The sequence below is a fragment of the Trichoplax adhaerens genome, genomic scaffold (genome assembly GCF_000150275.1).
Source record: "Trichoplax adhaerens TRIADscaffold_3 genomic scaffold, whole genome shotgun sequence".
NCBI lineage: Eukaryota > Metazoa > Placozoa > Uniplacotomia > Trichoplacea > Trichoplacidae > Trichoplax > Trichoplax adhaerens.
Window position 1 is genome coordinate 729,190 of NW_002060945.1, and position 18,779 is coordinate 747,968.

General features: G+C 33.6%; 4 protein-coding genes across 4 annotated transcripts; 3 read left to right on the top strand and 1 right to left on the bottom strand.

Moving 5' to 3' along the window:
- Positions 1–1,896: 1,896 nt before the first annotated feature.
- On the top strand, positions 1,897–5,150 carry TRIADDRAFT_49953 (uncharacterized protein; the record flags this gene model as incomplete). The annotated part of the gene is made up of 13 exons (XM_002110227.1): positions 1,897–1,951; positions 1,986–2,001; positions 2,088–2,330; positions 2,738–2,847; positions 2,967–3,123; positions 3,222–3,366; positions 3,463–3,669; positions 3,814–3,954; positions 4,100–4,218; positions 4,327–4,444; positions 4,645–4,695; positions 4,800–4,886; positions 4,989–5,150. The coding sequence occupies 13 exons, from the start codon at positions 1,897–1,899 to the stop codon at positions 5,148–5,150; spliced, it is 1,611 nt and encodes a 536-aa protein (XP_002110263.1).
- A 1,507-nt stretch (positions 5,151–6,657) lies between these two features.
- Positions 6,658–9,757, top strand: TRIADDRAFT_63711 (uncharacterized protein; the record flags this gene model as incomplete). The annotated part of the gene is made up of 10 exons (XM_002110228.1): positions 6,658–6,693; positions 7,708–7,747; positions 7,857–8,006; positions 8,138–8,251; positions 8,287–8,396; positions 8,501–8,602; positions 8,743–8,858; positions 9,044–9,182; positions 9,339–9,459; positions 9,615–9,757. The coding sequence occupies 10 exons, from the start codon at positions 6,658–6,660 to the stop codon at positions 9,755–9,757; spliced, it is 1,071 nt and encodes a 356-aa protein (XP_002110264.1).
- Positions 9,758–11,940: 2,183 nt separating this feature from the next.
- On the bottom strand, positions 11,941–14,206 carry TRIADDRAFT_37300 (expressed hypothetical protein; the record flags this gene model as incomplete). The annotated part of the gene is made up of 9 exons (XM_002110766.1): positions 11,941–12,036; positions 12,140–12,214; positions 12,331–12,472; positions 12,558–12,630; positions 12,708–12,759; positions 12,838–12,890; positions 13,087–13,225; positions 13,959–14,009; positions 14,150–14,206. The coding sequence occupies 9 exons, from the start codon at positions 14,204–14,206 to the stop codon at positions 11,941–11,943; spliced, it is 738 nt and encodes a 245-aa protein (XP_002110802.1).
- Positions 14,207–15,947: 1,741 nt separating this feature from the next.
- TRIADDRAFT_54088 (uncharacterized protein) lies at positions 15,948–18,763 on the top strand (the record flags this gene model as incomplete). Its single annotated transcript, XM_002110229.1, has 12 exons — positions 15,948–15,989; positions 16,686–16,782; positions 17,243–17,304; positions 17,465–17,508; positions 17,578–17,617; positions 17,755–17,807; positions 17,928–18,038; positions 18,166–18,185; positions 18,270–18,310; positions 18,391–18,456; positions 18,540–18,605; positions 18,722–18,763. 12 exons carry the CDS (start codon positions 15,948–15,950, stop codon positions 18,761–18,763), a joined length of 684 nt encoding a protein of 227 aa, XP_002110265.1.
- Between the last annotated feature and the right edge of the window lie 16 nt (positions 18,764–18,779).

Sequence of the window (18,779 nt, forward strand, 5' to 3'; positions counted from 1 at the left end):
GACAGTAGTTGATAAATTGGCAGAAAAATTAATTCTTCTATCTAGTAGTACTAGAAGATATAAAATAAAATATCTGCAACTCTATGCCAACCCAAGTGGATAAAGGGCCAATATAGTAGACATACTCAAACAGGATCAATTTATCTATAGAACTGTATTATATATCAAATGAGAAAAGTTTGAAGCTGCAACACTGTAAACTCTACCCAAACGGATAGGGCATTGATACAAAAGTAAAACAAGACCAATGACTAGATACCACTGATACTCAAAGATGATCTACGATAACTAGATAATAACCATGTGAAATAAAACTAGTGCTTAGCTTGTATGTCGACTATTTACGGGTATCTAGTAGAGCATAAGTACCTAAACATGACCAGTACTACCGTACGAAGACCTTAATCGTAATCCTAGAAGACCGTCAATATAAAGTAATTTTTATTCAATGATATGATGACAACAAGAATTAATTAGTTATAGAATTTGATTTGGAATTAATAGACAATACTAGTAGTTAACGGTCCAATCTATTGACGGTGCCAAATATCATCATAATTAGACGACAAGATCAAGATCTCAACTGTACTTACATAAGACCATCGATAGAATTGCTGTTTAACAATATAACAAGAATTATAGTATGGTTTTAGTTAGAAAATAGAATATAGATTAGAAATAATATATAACGTTAATGTTAACGGTCCAAACCATTGACGATGCTAAATATCATTACAAGTGGAGGATAACATCACATGAAGATCTCGATCGTGCTTATCCTAGGCCATTGATAGAATTAGATAATTTTCATTCAATGATATATCACTATAAGTGTTAAAAAATTGGGTATAATACTAGCGATTAACAGTCTAATCCTTCGATGATGCCAAATATCATCTTGATTCAACATAAAGCTACAAGCTAAGCCCTAAGAAACATTTCCAGATCGACAGGAATGATCGAATCAAACGGTTAGTCAATTTCTACTACATGTAAAATGATGATCATCATACTAAGATTTATAGTCCAGATATCGATAGTGCACGTCAAGCTATAGATTTTGACACAGTCATCCATTTTGAAGGCACTATCATTAATGTTTATAGTTAGCCCACCTCTGATATTTAGTCTAATTTCTATCATCAAGAATTATAAGTGAAATTTAGGTAATGTTATATTATTAATGCAGTATTATAATATTATCTTCTTTGTCGTAGTTCGCGAAGGTGTGTAAGTTATACTAATCAAATGGAAGACAAAATTTTTAATACGCTTATTTATAGCTAAAGCTATCTTTAGTAAGGCTGATCAAGTTAAATAGGAATTAGTATATGTTATATTTATTTAAAACGAACAAATACTATATCTGCTATCTCTACTACCTTCGAAATAATACGAATCTTAATTTTTCCAACTATTAAAGTATGATACCATTAAATTGATAGTATTTATTAGAAAGTCGTGATCATGAAATTGTAAAGCAAAGTACGGATGGGATGGTTCTAGCAGAGTCATCCTGAAATATGATAGAAAATTGTAATTTTTATTACTGATTGTTCTATACTTGGATTGCAGATGAAATAAACCGAGTGATTGGCTACTAACGTACACATCTGTAACTAGATAGTTCATTCCTACTCTTAATTAGTTCATCCGGTCACTATCTGCTTGCCATTTAGGCATCTTGTAATAGAATCTTCTCTACTACTGTACTTATTGATTGACTTTGCTGTAAATTTAAATGGAAAGCATCAATCTGCTCATCAGTTATCCTTAATTAGCTGATACTCGCATTCCCACAACTATTATTCATAGTTATTACCGTCATTCGTTCAAGATCGTGATAGTATCAATACAAGAAAGTCGTAAATACGTAAAGATACAATTGAAGAAAAGATGAGCGGTAGAGATTTTAAAGCTTTCGTTGCAAGTGCTAGATCAAGCGATGAAGGTACAATCAACACTATCGTATATTTTATTAAGAGTCAGTTTTGAATACAGGTATAGCTTAAAGCCTTTCCATATTTGACTTTTATTCTAATTTTAGATACACTAGCTAAGAAAATCCTTTTACTCGGACAAGGTAGTATGAAATATAAACCGGTTAACTATGAAAAATTGCTCCAAATAACTGAAAGAAAAAAGAATAACGCAAACAGAGAGTTACAAAAATTATCGGAATTTAAAAAGAAAAAATTAGAGCATAAGGATAGAAATTTATTACAAAAACATCAGCGATTTTGGGTAGAGTATTATCATCACTTAGAGAAAGAAAGGAAACGCCTTCAAATCGAGGTAGAAATTGCTTGGTCTGATGTCTCAAAAAATAGGTTAGCAGTTTAAAGACCTAAATCTCTATCGTGATACCGCATTATTCTTTGGCATTAGTCTTGGAATGAATAAAGTTAAAGTTAAAATGCCTTCTTTAGTGCTTTCGCCAATTATTCTAAAGAAACTGAGGAACTTAAGACTGAATCAACAAAATCAATCAAAGAATTTAAGGATGACTATATTTCACCGATCTATCATTTAAACGCTAATGTCAAGCATTGCATTGAGAAGCTTTCAAACCAATCTGATAATCTAAATCATTCAGGTATTTTATATTAAAATAGATTTACTATCTAAGATGAATAAAGTGACAGTAAAAATATAATCAAGAAATAATGCTGCTTAATCTGGTCCTTCATTTAAATTATTAAGATTTATTAGAGCCTTTACGTAAAGAGCTTATTAGAATAAAACTACAAGCAAAAGAAACCTCTCAAAGCTTACAACATGAACAAGAAATGATACAATTAGAATTAAAAATGCCATCAGAATCTGCTGAAGCGCCTGATGTAAAAAGTATGAGATTTAAATCCTATTTCATAGATAAATATTAGTATGAAACTTCTTGCTAATACTGGTATCTACGGTACGTTAGCATATGTTGTAGTTATAACCTTGATTGATTGATTTTGTAGATCAGTATTCCGATATCGGAATACCTGAAGAAGCTATGCTTATGGAATGGCCAAATAAGAGCTTAAAAGAGGCAATTTTACAAGAATTCTTAAGCCTAGACAACCAGTACAAAGAGCGATTAAACCAATTAAAGGAACAACATCAGCAAATTTTAAAGTTCGTATCTATTAGGAAATTTTAAGATTACAGTAGTAAATTATGTGCACGATATAACGTCTAAACACTCTTGTTAATTCTCTTCGCTTACCGTCTAGATCAAGGTTAGGCGATTGGTCAGAAGAGAATCACTTGCAATTCGTAATGCTTCGAGAGCAATATCCGACAACCATGAGAAATAGAAGAAAGTTGCTCCTAGATCGGATAAAGCGTCAGTTACCGACTATATCCGTTTTAGAATTTGTAAGAAAATTGCACTAGCTGTGCTAAATTGAACTGCAGTATAGGCGCAATAAATACTATCTTAAATTTTATTATTTCCTTGTATACGTATTATAGGATAAACATGAGCGTTGGTGGATCGAATATAACTGGTATCATGAACGGCGAACTGAACTGCTACATAGCTGGTCTCGATCGCGTAATGAATTATTAATTAAAAGCAAAGCTCTACTAGCTGATGCTTGGTCAAATAATGAAGTAATTAAAGCCAAGGAAGTGGCAATAAGACAGCAAGAACGTCTTTGTCAAGAATTACACCAAAAAGTTTGTATAACTAATTAAACTCTCGTTTCTATAAAAATTAATCCTATTAATCTGTGATAGCATTGCTAGTGATTGCTGGTGAGAATATACCACCCAATTGATCGATCGTAAATCAATTACTTATCTTTCGTGACATGGCTTAAGGTTACGATATGGCGTGAACAAAAATTAGAGCTGCTAAAATTAGAAGAAGAAATGGCTACGAAATTAAGGGAGAATGAAGCCGCTAAACTTGCAGCTGAAGTAGAACAAGAACAAAGAAAACGCTTAGCTGCCAAGGATAAAGTAATTTTAAGAAAATATTCGATTTTTAACTGTACTGTATACTAATCATAACAATATTTATAGCATTGGCTTAATTTAGCCACATTGTAAATCGCAAATTAAAAACTAATTACTACATGTCTAAACTATTCGCTATATGATATAGGTAACTGCTTATAAGAAAGATTTAGAAAAAAAACGTCGAGAGCAAGAGGAAGCTGATAAAATGAGATTAACTGAATTAAGAAAGATTTTGGCTGAACAAGCAGTAAAGGATAAAGCTAGGTAGTTAAATGATTTTGATGGTTCTACTCTTTAGGAATTAAAAATTGAGTGGTAATAGTATGTTTCGTTATCGATAAGTTTTTATTTCTATTAACTACATCATGAAAGAATTGAGTATCGTAAGGAAGAGCATCGAAAGAAAATAGAAGACAGGCGTTTAGCTAAAGAAGAGGTTATTAGGCAAGAAATTGAGAAAGAGGCAAGACTGGATAGGCTTCGACAGAAGGTACCGTATTCATTACTCTTTATTTGCAATACACACGCATAACTCTATCTGAAGAGTAAATAGGATGAACAAGCCATTTCACGATTATGTAGATGGAGCGAATAAAATTTAAACTGTATAGTATCGCTAAAAGAATCGATTTACGTTTATCGAATAAAAGATGGTAAAAAGTTTTCGTTTAACCAACAATCTACACGTAGGTTGAAGTCCATGTAGAAAATGATCCACTGCGCTTATTGCAGCCTACTGAGGTAATCATATAATGCAAAATTTGATTTGATTTCAGGAGCTATTGCAACTTCCTGATACACTACCATAATTCCAGATTATTAAAATGTATTTTTGACCCTTTCAGGCCTATAATGCTAAGACAGCATATGCACAACAAGAATCCGAACTTCAAGATCCAATATTTTCAGTTTATGGCTATACGGATGATAAAGTAATTTCTAGTTTTAAAATATGGATCTACTTATTTCTACTGTTTATTATTTGATAAACGAAAGAATACCATCAATAACACTATCACACTTTAATTTGCCAGATTTTATCCGATCCTCGTTATAAAGTAGAGGCAGCATTGCGAACAGCTGGTCTCCTAAAATCAGATTACGCGAGAATGGTCCTATCGACAGTAACACCTCTACAACCGCCAAGACCAGATCAAGAAACAACTATGTTTCATCCTTCATTTAAGTCCATATAAGATGTATCCATTGATGATATTCATACTGTAATCATTGCTGTGATACCACTTCAACATCTTCTGTACATACTTGTGGAATGTTTCCCTAATAAAACTGTGCTTATATTTTGCATGTGTAATCAATAACGAACAGTGGAGAGATCGTACGAGATACTCAATTTAAGTAATTTAATTATACAAACATGTACATTGCCATAATCTTTATTTCACAAATTATTACTTTCCTCGTCAGTAACATAATATCGATTTCAGCAGTCACATACCCAAGTCTGTACTCTAGAAATTAGAAATCCGTTCCACGGAAAAAAGAAAAAGAAATAACTATACCGTGTAACCTTAATAAATAATAATGTCGTCTACGATACTTTATTAGTGAAGCCATCAAACACATTGTTAGGTATAGTATAACATTGTAGTTCACGGTAGGCGTTTATGATGCGCATACTTGTTCAACATACATAGCTTTAATTAATTAAAGAATATGGCCGCAATACCAAGTATAATGTGTGCCTGGATATTTCAGATCAAAACGTGGTTACTTTACATGTAGTTGTGGATATCTTTTGATACTACTAAAAGAAGGAAAGATTTCCTATATACAACTGTCATCTAGGTTAACTTTCTACAGCATGGTGTACGGTTGGAGTTGTACTGTACTGTATAGCAAAATGATCAGTAAAGCTAATTAGCTTGATTGTTTCTGCTAGTGAACGAACTCATCAAATAGAAAGTACTGACTAGTGTTAGAAAAAAAGAGAAACGACCGTTCACTATACAACACTAGAATATGGCGGCTGACTATTTTGCTTGTCATTTTAACAGTAGTATAGTGTACATTTGTAACCGTACACTAAGCTGTTCAATACGGTGAACCAAAGTACAACAGTCAATACCGGGTTGGCTATTCTCTCTTCCGATTAAAAGTCCTAGATGCAATGGCGTACAGTATACGAAATCTTACCCTAGAAACTAGAAAACCCTTCCTGCATAAAAATAAACAAATAAACTCCATTCAATCTGTTAAAGTTCTACTGTTATATATAGGCTATAGAGTCATTTAGTTATTGTTATTGTAACGGGCAACTGAAAAATTACTTTCTATTCTACCTTTCACGATCAGACATTCTATTGTCTGGAAAATTAGTTTCCGATTGTACTCTATTGGCTTCCAACCCTGATCGCCTGTTGCTGAAATCTAATCAAAGTAACATGCAGAATATGCAAATGATGTTATTGAATTACCTATATAGGCAATAGAGATAAAACCATTGTATCGGTAGTTTATATAAATTACAGTGTACACCCATAATTGAGGAAATTTCGACCGATAGCGTAAGTAAGATTTCCAAATTATTTGTCTATCTTAATAGTTTAGTATACGCTAATATATGTTATAAGTTTTCTTTAAATCATTCCTCTTCTATCACAAACAGGGCTCATTTCAAATCTAACGTACTGTCATATCGCTTACTTTATTCAAAGCGTACAGAAAAACCTTCCTATATCGATGGATAAATACGATAAAGACCGAGATTTTATGCGTGTAAGTAAAGGTAGCCTCATTCACTAAAGCAGCATAAAAATATACGTAAAGCATATACAGTACACATATCTGGTAGCCTATTCAACTACATTTGATAATCACTTCCGCAGTATAGGCCACAGATAACACGTTTTGATGTTGACGTTATAATTTGATATCTAGCAATAATGTACATCTATGAATTATAACTAAAAAAGATATTAGAAATAGTCGTAACACATGTGTTCGTTAGAACTAAAAAATACACATTTATACGCGTATAGAAAATAGAGATTAAATATAATAATGAAAATATTGCAGAATAGCGAGATCTATACGCACATACACTAAAATTAAAAAATACATATTTATATGCGTATAGAAAATAGAAATTAATATATAATAATAATGAGAATAATGATACATTATTACAGTCGTATAGGAGAAATATTTTAAATATTTGACGATATACGCCTTGATTACTTTTAGTAAAATAGGCAGCAAATCTAATTTTTTGTGTCTTCAAGTTTGCACCTAATTAGTCAGAGTAAGCTTTGTCTAATCGCTCTACTTATTCGATTAATTAACAATGCTTTTGTTAGATGACCGATTAAGATAGAATATACCTTACTAACGATAAATTATTCTTTGTTTAATGTAATTTTCTTTCGTCGTATTATTATTCTGTAAGTTATTGTGAACTTATAATTACATTACGTCATCGTTTACTCTATATATGTTTGAACCGACAACTTATACTTATTCTTAATAAATCATTTGTTAATAAGTATCGATTTCACATTACGTGTAGCTACCCATTTCAAAATCGTGCTTTCTGCTTTCCATACAAAACCCTTACATGCATACATACATAAGGTTAAAAACCTGCCCAAATAAAACTTTAATTCTTGCTAAGCTTTTTCTGATTAAAGTATGCGTAATTCTTTTTAAAATACGTCCGTCTAAAAAGTGAATCAATTAAAAAGGGCTCCTAAACGACTAATATTTACGCCTTATTTTGATTAAATTTACTAGTCGAGTACTGAATCTAAATCTACAAAGAATGATCTCGCAGGTATACAGTTATCTACACTCATTTATAATTACGATTAATTAAGATGACTAAATACTCTTCTAATAAGTAAAATTTCTTTGTTAATCGATCAATTATTCAATTTCTTTAGAGTATTACGAAGGTTTAAAAAATTATATAGCTAATATTGATAGTCTACGAAGAAACGCGTATCCATTACCGGTACCTGGAAAAACTGGAGCTACTTCTATACCTAGCGTACAAGAAAAGTACCTAGCACCTGTAATCCAAAGGAATGGCGGTAAATTTTTATTGTAAACTGTAATATGTAATAAACGACTTTTTTGGCCTAAATACTAGAGTACGAGCATGAAGTGCTAGAAATCTTACGTTATGAATGATGTAATATTTTAAAATTATACACTAAACAAGATCGATTGTGCAAATGTAATCGTTGTGAGAAGACGTTCTACCTTTCAAAAGATGGCATGCAAGTTCATGAAGATCAATGCGTGTTTCATTACGGTAGAATTATTACTAAGAGAGGTAATATACGTATCTAATACCATAAATCGAATTAGTATTTATCCTAAGATTTAAGTATTTTGGAGGTTGGAATGGTTATTTCAATGAGCGTGCATATAGCTGTTGCGGTCAACTAGTAGGAAGAACTGGTTGTACTACTTATAAGGTAGGTTATTAAGTATCCTATCGTTATTTACTGTTATTATTATTACTCTTCTGTCAATAAAAATAAGAAACTAGCGGTAATGTTGTACAATCTGTATCGTTTAGAATCATGTGTTTCGATATTATGGAGACATGTCGTCCGGATATGTTACTACTGCTTCTTCGATAACAGCAGGAATTGGAGTTTACGCATTAGATTGCGAAATGGTAAATGATTACAGTAAATGATCGCTGTACAAGTATGAGTTCAAACATGCTAACTCTCTCTTATTACTATCGAGGGTGCTTCTAATAACACTTTTAAGAGAAATTGCTTATATATTAAAATAATTATCTTTATTATACAGTGTTACACCTCTAATGGAATGGAACTATGTCGTATAACTTTGATAGATCATAATATCAAAATAATCTGCGATACTTTAGTAAAACCATCAGGGAGAGTTATTGATTATAATACAAGGTTAGCAGTAACTCTTTGTTTTTAAGACTACCTTCGAAGATCTTTACCTCGATTGATTATTTTATTGAAAAGTTTGTTTACGATAATTTCGAGTTGCCTTCAAATAGTTTACAGTAATTAAGATTTTTCATATTAATACGTCCGATAGGTATATAATTTCATAACATAAAAACTTTTTACTTTAGATTTAGTGGCGTTACGGAAAGTGACATGGAAGGCATTAACGTTACCTTACGCGACGTTCAAGCAACGCTCTTGAGCTACATTAATGGGGATACTATACTTGTAGGCCATGGACTCGAACATGACTTATTAGTGTTAAAGGTAATATCTTGTTTTTAGCTTATAATTGTATCTGTAAATGTTTATTTGACTGTGAGTAGAGTATAATTGAAAGACGACAGAATCAATAAAATAATATGTGTGTTGACCTATATTTTGAGAAAGATAGTACTACTAATTTTCCGCGTGTTACTGTAGTTAATACATGAAAAGATTGTGGACACAGCTTTGGTATTTCCTCATCGTCGCGGTTTACCATATAAACGATCTTTGAAGAATCTTGCGCGTGATCATTTGGGACGTACTATCCAAAGTAGCGGTTAGAATTATAATAGCTCAGGATATTATATTTTGCTATCACTTTCTGTAGCGATATACAATTAATATGTTACCTTACGATAGTAAATTTAATACGGATGAGATAAAATAATATTTATAGACATTAATTTGGTATATTTCACAAATTTATCTTAGACAAAATTGGTCACGATAGTATAGAAGATGCTGCAACTTGCATTGACTTAATGAAATGGAAGATAAAAAACGATGAATGGAAGAAGCAATTGACGTTATTAAAGAACCTGTATTTTCGAAAACCTATTAATGAAATGTTGTAGGAAAGAAAATTAGCTAGTAGGCTTCCATGTCGTAGCATTGTTACTGTCAACGTGATACTTTATTACCTTATATTTTACTACAACAAACTTGGTTATACTAAAGCGATAGATCTTTAATTTTTAATACGTTGCCTATACCGATACTATAACTCACGGTTCTTTTTAGTATTTGCCGAGATACTATAACCTACACAGCAATTAGCATTATGGCAAATTGCATACTTAGTACTTTTTCAGCTGTATGCTTACCAGTATGTCATTTTACTCAGTTAAGTTGATCTGATAAGCCTTGGTATTTTACTTACTTAAATTTAAATTTTAATCATCGGTATTATTATCACTATAACATTCTCATAAAATACTGCTGTTTACGTATCCATAGATTAGCCGTTGTAAACAGGATTGATGGTTTATTGAGGAAATATCCTATTTACATTACTTATCAAAAAGCGTTCATATGTGTGACATACTACAGTAACGCTAAGCATTACTGAGCATGCAGAGTACAGTAGATAATTACAGAGTATATTTAAGACTATCAAATAATATTGCTTTTGCTGTAACACAATACTGTATAGTGTATATGTGGATTAGCTATCTGGTGATTCCTCTCTTGATCCCTCCTGTTGTTTTACGTTCGCAATAAATCTTATTCTAATCCTGAATCATTCTGCATCGTGTCTGATCGCTATTCTATGTAGTCTTAGACCTAGTATATGGCCGCGCATATTACAATATGTTCACTAAATATCGCTTTCGGTCTGCTGTCAAATATGTAACACAGCATACTCATTTTCTGTGCTATGCTATTCGCGCAGTACAGTACATCAGAATCTTAGAATTCGCTAACTGTTAACTGAGTAATTTTCGGGTGGTTTAGATATAAACTTAGATGTGTAGTTCTTATTCTTATATCTTTGTTAGCTTATTACAAGATATTTTTTACTTATACTTTGTTATCGAAGATGTACTGTACAAATCTTATTATTATTACTACCATAAGGTGTTTTCTTTCCCTTTTTACTTAGTATTCTTAATCGAAGATATATAATTCTTCTTTTTGTCACTACTATAAGATGTTTTTCCCTTTACTCCGTATTCCTTATCAAAGATATTGTTAGGCATGGTATAACATTATAGTTCGCAGTAGACGTTTATGATGTTGGTACTTGTTGGACATACGTGACTATATAGAATAAAGAATAAAACGACAACACAGAGTATTATGTGTTCGCATATACTTTAATTTATAGAAGACGCACATATAAAGGCACGAAAGCAAACATAATAAAGGAATTCTAGCTTGGCTATCTAAATTTGAGGATATGATTGAGTGGGTTACGGTCTAAAAACTCTCTCTAATAAATTAGACTCATGCGCGTACATATAAACGTACTATACAAAAGCTAACACAAGAAAGGGATTCTAGCTTGGAGACTGAAGTTAGGGGCGTGTTAGAGAGTCATAGTCTAAAAGGTTCTCTCTCTGGCGAATTAGACATTGCAGATATGTAACACTTATTCATTCAATACTAGCTGTCCAAAAGTTGTACTAGTACCTCATAGTTTTCCTAATTATAAAATCTACGGCAGAAAATTATAACTTATGACAAAAATCAATACAATAGTATCAATTGATGACACTCACGTAGTAGTAAAGTCTGAGGTATTATTCTGAGATTTTTGTATATACTTGCGTAATATTTTCTTGATAAACTGTACTTGTATTTATATTTTACACGCTTGTTCAATAAGAAAGAGTGAAGAGATCGTCACATGATATTTACAGAATTGCAGTATTTTATTCATACGAACACGTATTTTACAAATAATAATAATCAATACATCATAAATTAAGCCATTCCTTATCAGCCATAACAAATTTGATTTCAGTAGTTAGTCATCATTCGTAACAGATTACTTTATGTCAAAAGTATATTCCCGAGATATTAAAACAGCTTATTTGCTGTTGGATATTTACAATTAACTCAAATCTCTTCAAATATTATATACACATTCAGATTAGCTGAAGCGGTTTGGAAACATTGTATCCAATTTGTGTTTAGTTCACGGGTTAGCCAACACCCTTGTGGTTACAAATTAACCGCGGTATCAAGGTGGGATTACTTAACAGGCAGCTATGTTTTAGTAGCCGCAGAAATTATGCCAAAGTAAAGGCACGCATTACTTCTCATTATTAAACAATCCAGGAAACCAGTAAAGATCTTCACTTGCATTTTGCGAGTCAATCCAAACCATGCCTTCCTTGATAAGCTGTTCCTATTAGAAGATAGAAAAAATTGCAATGTTAAGTCAATAGCGATATTCTAGTTCTTAATAAATTACGATAAATGGACGGCATTTTTTTAAAACGTATGCGTACCAGGCTTCTTCGCGCTCTATCAGTTGGCCATTGAAATTCATCGCAAAGAGTTTTAATACTAGCATAACCAGTATCCTGCAGGGTTGGCAAATTATAAATTATAATTACAATTACTTTGATTGACAGGTTCTACGGTACGCATGTAATAATAATTTTTCACATTTTTATATGAGCGTACACCTATAACATACCATAGCTGATTGTAAAACTGCGGTATTATCCATGCTAAGCTCAACTGGAACAGATTGTACCAAGCGTTGACTACCAACTGCAATGACTTTGAAACCGTTACCTAGTGTACTTAATTTTTTAATCGCTCGGGAAAGGTCATCGCTACATCGAATAACGGAAGACTGCACGTTATATATTTGTGTAACTCTATAGTACATATATCGAAAGTAAAATGAAGCTATCATACACAGTAACATCTTCTCGAGTTTTGCCGTGTGCTTTTGTTAATCGAACTCTTAACTCCTCCAGGGGTATTATGCCTGAGCAAAAATATTTATATTACTGTATTGTGATCATATTAGTGAAATAATATCGGAGACTGCTTTACAACTATAACCTCCATTTCTCGGTCTAGTAGCCATACAAACTTCGATAACTTGAACTCCAAGCTGGTAAATAGATCAATTCATACTATTTGTTATACAACAATAAGAGAAGCAGATTCTAGTAATAATAGTTTGGCTTACCTCGTAATAAAAATCTCCAACATTAAGGAGCTCAGCCCAGAATCCTTTACTAGCTGTTGTGTAGATGGAGAAAAAGGAAATAGACAAGCAAGAAATGAGATAGGATTCCCACCTAAAGTACTGTAGATCTCAGAAGAACGCCATTATGCAGCTACATTTTTATCATTGTTAAACAATAAGAGAGGTTATCATAGTAGGTTTGTGGTCACTAGCGACTAGAACGGTACTGGTTACTATTAGCTTGCTTACATGCTAAAGGATCTACACCAATACGGGCACACATTTGTTGAAAGTGGTTACGAAATTGAGGATTTTTTCGGATTTCATTTCGATGTTTGGCCGCAAAATCGCTCAATTTTGTACGAAATTCTTCTAATTGTTGGGACATCTAAACCCATTTGGATACGCCGGTGTGATATGCAAATTTATAGTTAGTACGACTAATTCTAGTTATCATAGATTGTTACTTATTCGTATAATAAGGCAAAACGGACAATCATTGGTGATTACATCACTTTGAAGAAGTGTAAGCGTAGTGAATCAGTGTCTCATCTGTAATACTTAATGAACGTAATCACTAGCAGTAAGTAGCTCCATCTTTGTCGCTAAAGTCATTCATTTTTGAATCAGTTGACTCTTATCCGCAGTATGAAATGAAACGAAAATGGTAAGTATTACTGCTACAGTATGTACATTGTATATTGTACAGCTTGTGGATAAAGTCCATTTTTATAGCAGAGGCATAATCCAGGAAAGAAATGTTTACTTGAATCGAATTTAAACTAAGAATACTAAAATGTTACTGAATATTTTAACGAATATGCATTATTGACGTTTCCTTTATACCACATTATTATTAATTTGAGGTACTTCTGGTCATCTAAACAGGTCCATGTCGATGGCATCATCGTACTGTATACTGTGCACTGTACAGTAGAGTGATTTATGTCTTTCATAACAGAACTGAGCGACCAGCTTATGCTAGGATATCTACTGAAGATCCATTTCAAATTACAATTTATGACTAGTTGTTATTATCGTTATAAATATATCATAACTTTGATAATAATACTACATGTAATCGTGCAGTTCTACACAGTCAAGGAGCGGAGGAAATGTACCTGAGATACTTGAGTTTCTGCAATTTCTGTACCTTTCTCAGCAAATTTGGCCTACAATAATTATCAATAATAAATTACATCCATTAAGATAGTATCATGTCTAAGCTATCTTTGAAGAGTGATTAAAGCGATAGCTAATTTACAATTGGTGGATCGACATTCATTTCGTCAATGCTCATCCATTCAGGTACCTTTGCTAGTTTACTCTTATTAATCGCTGCTACTCCACCAACCCCTCGTCGTCTCATTTTTCCCTTTTAATACAATATACCTTTTGACAATAACAACGTTAAGTGAAGGATAGCCAACCTTGGGATATTGCAACCTTTGTTTCAACTGAATAGCCGCAGTATAGTAGACGGAATAGTTAAGGACAGTAAACTTGTTTTATTATAGCCTGAAATCTAAAGGTTGTACTCCCTCAATTTCCTATGCTCAATACAATCCAATGATCGTTATTGGAAGTATAAGAAATATTTCTTGCCTATCTTGGTGGATATTGATCAGTCTTCGCTGCCCTGTATCCAAGTGACCGTGTGGCTGTAGAATATCGTACTGTACCGTACCGGTTAGTGGCAGGGACTACTAAAAGAGAAAGAGTATTTACTGTCGTAGTCCTTGGCTACTCGATACAGTACTATGCTTTAGAAGCAATAGTACCAGTATAGCGTCTACTATCTAGCAGTCCATGACTGTACCAGCAATCCCTTATAACTGTACTGGCGATCTCATGTCAGTAAATAGGTATCGTAAAATGCGATGGCCAACTATTTCAGTGGTCATTTCAGCTATATTGCATGTCTGCAATGACGTGCTAGGTTAGTTTTGAATCGTTGCCTACAGTAAAATGGCCAGGAAAATGTTATGCCTCTTGAGTGGCCACTTCTCATTCTTCTGTCTTACAGCAGTGCTTTGGCTGTCCGAGTACAAGCAGTGTCAGATCAGGGACTTTGAAGAAGAGAATTTCTTTTTAAAAAGTACCTGATTAGGACTACTAAATGGAGAGAAGGCCAGGAAATGATCGTTTAAAGAGACAAAAAATGCTCCAAAAAGGTGCTGGCCGACTCTTCCTGGTCGTTTCCACTGTACTGCAACTTGCAAGCATACAATATACTATACAGTACTACAGTAGTTAGGCCCCAATGCAGTACAGTACTGTACACTGCTACTGACTGTACTACCATCGACGACGTTTTATCCCAATGAACTGCTAGAAAGAAAGAACACCCAAAATAATAAGCCCCTCGCATTGACAGTACAGTATTCTGCACTAAACGGTTACTTCTCATCTCTCTTCTAGTAGTTGGCATAGAAGTACCAGTTACCTCTATGGTAGTTTCTGCCTGAGTGCAGGCTGTATCAAGACATGGACTTGTAAAATAAGAGGATTTCTTTTCCAACCAAGGTGTAAAAAATAGGTTTTTTTATTTTTTGACCTCGATGGGCTGACCACTGTCACCAGTGACCATACAGGTCTACACGATACAGTATGTACTGTATATCATACTGTAATGAGCCACCAAGTCACCAAGATGATTTTTATAGTGTGCACTGTGCAGTACACTATCAATGAAACCTCTACTGTACTGTACAGTGTACAGTACTGTACAGTAGAGGTAAAAAAACTACAGTATTGAGTACTGTACAGTACTGTAGGGAAATACTGTACAGTACAGTACTTTATTGTACAGTACTTTACAGTGTACTGTACAGTATTTGAGGCTACTATACTGTACTGTACTATACTGTATCATGTACTGTACATGTACAGACAGACAGTACAGTACAGTACGGTACAGTAACAGTACTGTATAACTTCAATCGTCGTCGATTTTGGAGGGGACACCTTCAGTACTGTACAGTACAGTACCGTCACCGCACCGTACAGTGTACAGTGTACAGTACTCTCACATGCACTGTACTGTACAGTACTGTACAATACAGCGAAGCCCAACGACGTGGTCTAGGTGCAACGCCACACGTGAGATAATGGAGTCGACACTGCGAGTAGAAGATGTGAAAAAAATGAAGGTATGTACGCCAATGGAGAATTCTTCTCTATCATTTCGACCTATTAGTTCTAGAATATATCATAGCTTTTGTAATCAGTTATCTGTGGTATTACATGAGGTAGCTGTCACCTTATTCGTGAGCATTGCTACTAGTAATCAAATACTGCATCATTGGATGACAAATCTTGTGTACTGTACAGTGTCCAGCACAGTACGATGCTAAGCTTGTTTCTATGTCCAACTTTGGATTGAACATGAGCGCTTAGCATTAGCCTTAGCTTGTAGGAATGATCTCAAAATTTTAGTGACTCGTTATGCTCATGTGGATTGGATAGTCTTATTAATCATGCTATCTCGCTCGACTAAAACTGCAATAGGTGACACAGCATTAGCTTACGCCTTGCGAGCTACTGAAATCGTGTCATACACTAAGTCATGACCGGGGCCTCATTGCTGTTGTTGTTGCCAGTGTTTCTCACTAAGCGTTATAGACCTTTACTAATTCCAGCGTATCTAAACTTGCTTACATAGCTTGTCCAGGTCCAAACTCTTTCATTCTACTATAATGTTTTCTAGTATACATCGTTAGCAATACAACCAACTACGGTACTGCTTGCAATAAAATTCCATGTTGTTAACAAATATTTTTATACTGTATATAATGTACAATTATGATTGGCGTCTGACTAAAAGTTGGAAATAAATTTCAATGTAGGTTTCAGACTTAAAACGAGAATTAAAGGTGCGCAGTTTATCCACAACAGGGAGTAAAGAGAAGCTCATCGCCCGTTTGGAAGAGGAAATCGAAACTGGTACATATAACTGTGATAGCATGATATCGATATACGTACGCTTACTAAAGCTTTTCTAGACCTACAGTAAACGCGATGAGAGCGAAATAGCTGTTTATCAATAGGATCGTAATGCGTACATCCATGGTCACTCTATTACAGCGACTTGACTCACTATTCTAATTAGAAATGACCAATTAGATTAAAGCTTACTCAATTCGAAGAAAGTTTTTCTCGTTGATTTCAAGTAGCAATGACGTTTGTAGGATAATGGATAAAGCAAAGTAGATGCTTATGAATACGATCGCAACAGATAAATAGTTATTGGGTTCAATGATACTATATGTGCTAGTAACTTGCTCTATGCAAATACTTACCAATAATCACAATAAGCGCTGTAATTCACTATATTTGATAAATTGTTCAGTAGTTTAACATTTGTGAGGGTAACATTTACTGCTCATCTATCACTCCGATATAGAAAATGTGGCCTTGGACGATGACAACGTTGAAGAGAGTGGCAATGTAGAAGATCTTGGTGAAGTAAGTAGGCCGAACAAACTTGGCATGATCATTATAACTAACGATTGACTCTATTTTTCCTTGAACACCTTACGCTGCTTATATGTCACCTAGTCTGCGTAAAACGTGAAATATATTGACGCGTATGCCATAATTAGAATTCCTTTACTTTCATAATTAGGATGATGATCTTCTAGCCGGTAGTACTGCCAATACTAATGACCTGTAAGTAGATGTCTTTATCGTTAATGCAATTATATCATCAAACATTAATGTTATCATTGCTTACTGAAGGAAAGACAATGACAATAATAAAGCAGAAATCAAGGTTGACGTCAGTTAACTAATAATTTAATTATTGTAGCGTTCTTTTCACCTTAATGATGTCTAAATATTTAAATGTCATGATATACAGTAGTCCCTTTTTACTAAGTTTATATCTAATATAAAGTTCCTTATCATATCTGATAGGATGAAGAAGTAAAAAATGTGAGCGGTTCTGCTGACAACTCTGAGGAAAAAAAGTTAGTAATCCAATACTTTAAGCTATTAATTGACGTGCGGACGATCATCTTGCCAAAATGTCCTATAACTCTTCAATAATGTAATCCCTTCTACATCAATTATTTTGCACTGTACTATAGTGTGACAACGAAGCCGATATCGGAAGCAGAGCGCAAAGCTGCAAGGGCTGCTAGGTTTAATATCCCAACCTCACCTGAAGAGGCAGCGAAAAAGGAAGCCAGAGCAAAACGGTTAGAGCTACAGCATATTTATATATCCGCTATAAAAATATAATATACTACCCTCATAGTAAGAACATTTTAATACACGCTTCATCTATGTTAACATTATTTTCTAATCATAATTTATATTTTGCAGGTTTGGAATAGAAGGTACAGGTGACAATCAATTTAAGCTACGATGAGAACTATTAGAGTACTGTAGTATCAGTTACTTATGATAAATTGAAATCTGCCTTACAGAATCATCAACTACTTCCACTATAATACTTAATCCTGAAGAGGTAGGTTACATCGTAATATTGGTACATGATTATGCTTCGTAAGAGTAATTGTGAAAATATACTCTGATTTATTGTTTCAGCATTTGGATAAATTAAAGAAGCGAGGTGAACGTTTCGGAGTTTCGGTGTCCCCAACAATGCAAAAAGTGAGTATACTGCATTTATAAGGAATTGGAGTTATTGCAGAGATTTAAATTGCCGTCTATTGTATTGTAATAAGATTGATCAGGTAGATCGGCTACTAAAAAGGAAGGAGAAATTTGGTGCAGCTTCTGTAGCTGGCGGTGATTTAGAGGTATGTAGTTGAATACTGTAAAGTATAGTTGCTCAGTATGTGCTCACATCTTCAACTAGATTCAACTTAATTATAGTTATAACATCTCTCATTAATTTCCACTGCTTTGTATACAGTCTCGAAAAAAGATGCGAGCAGAACGCTTTGGAGTGCAATAATGAATTAAGAACCTTG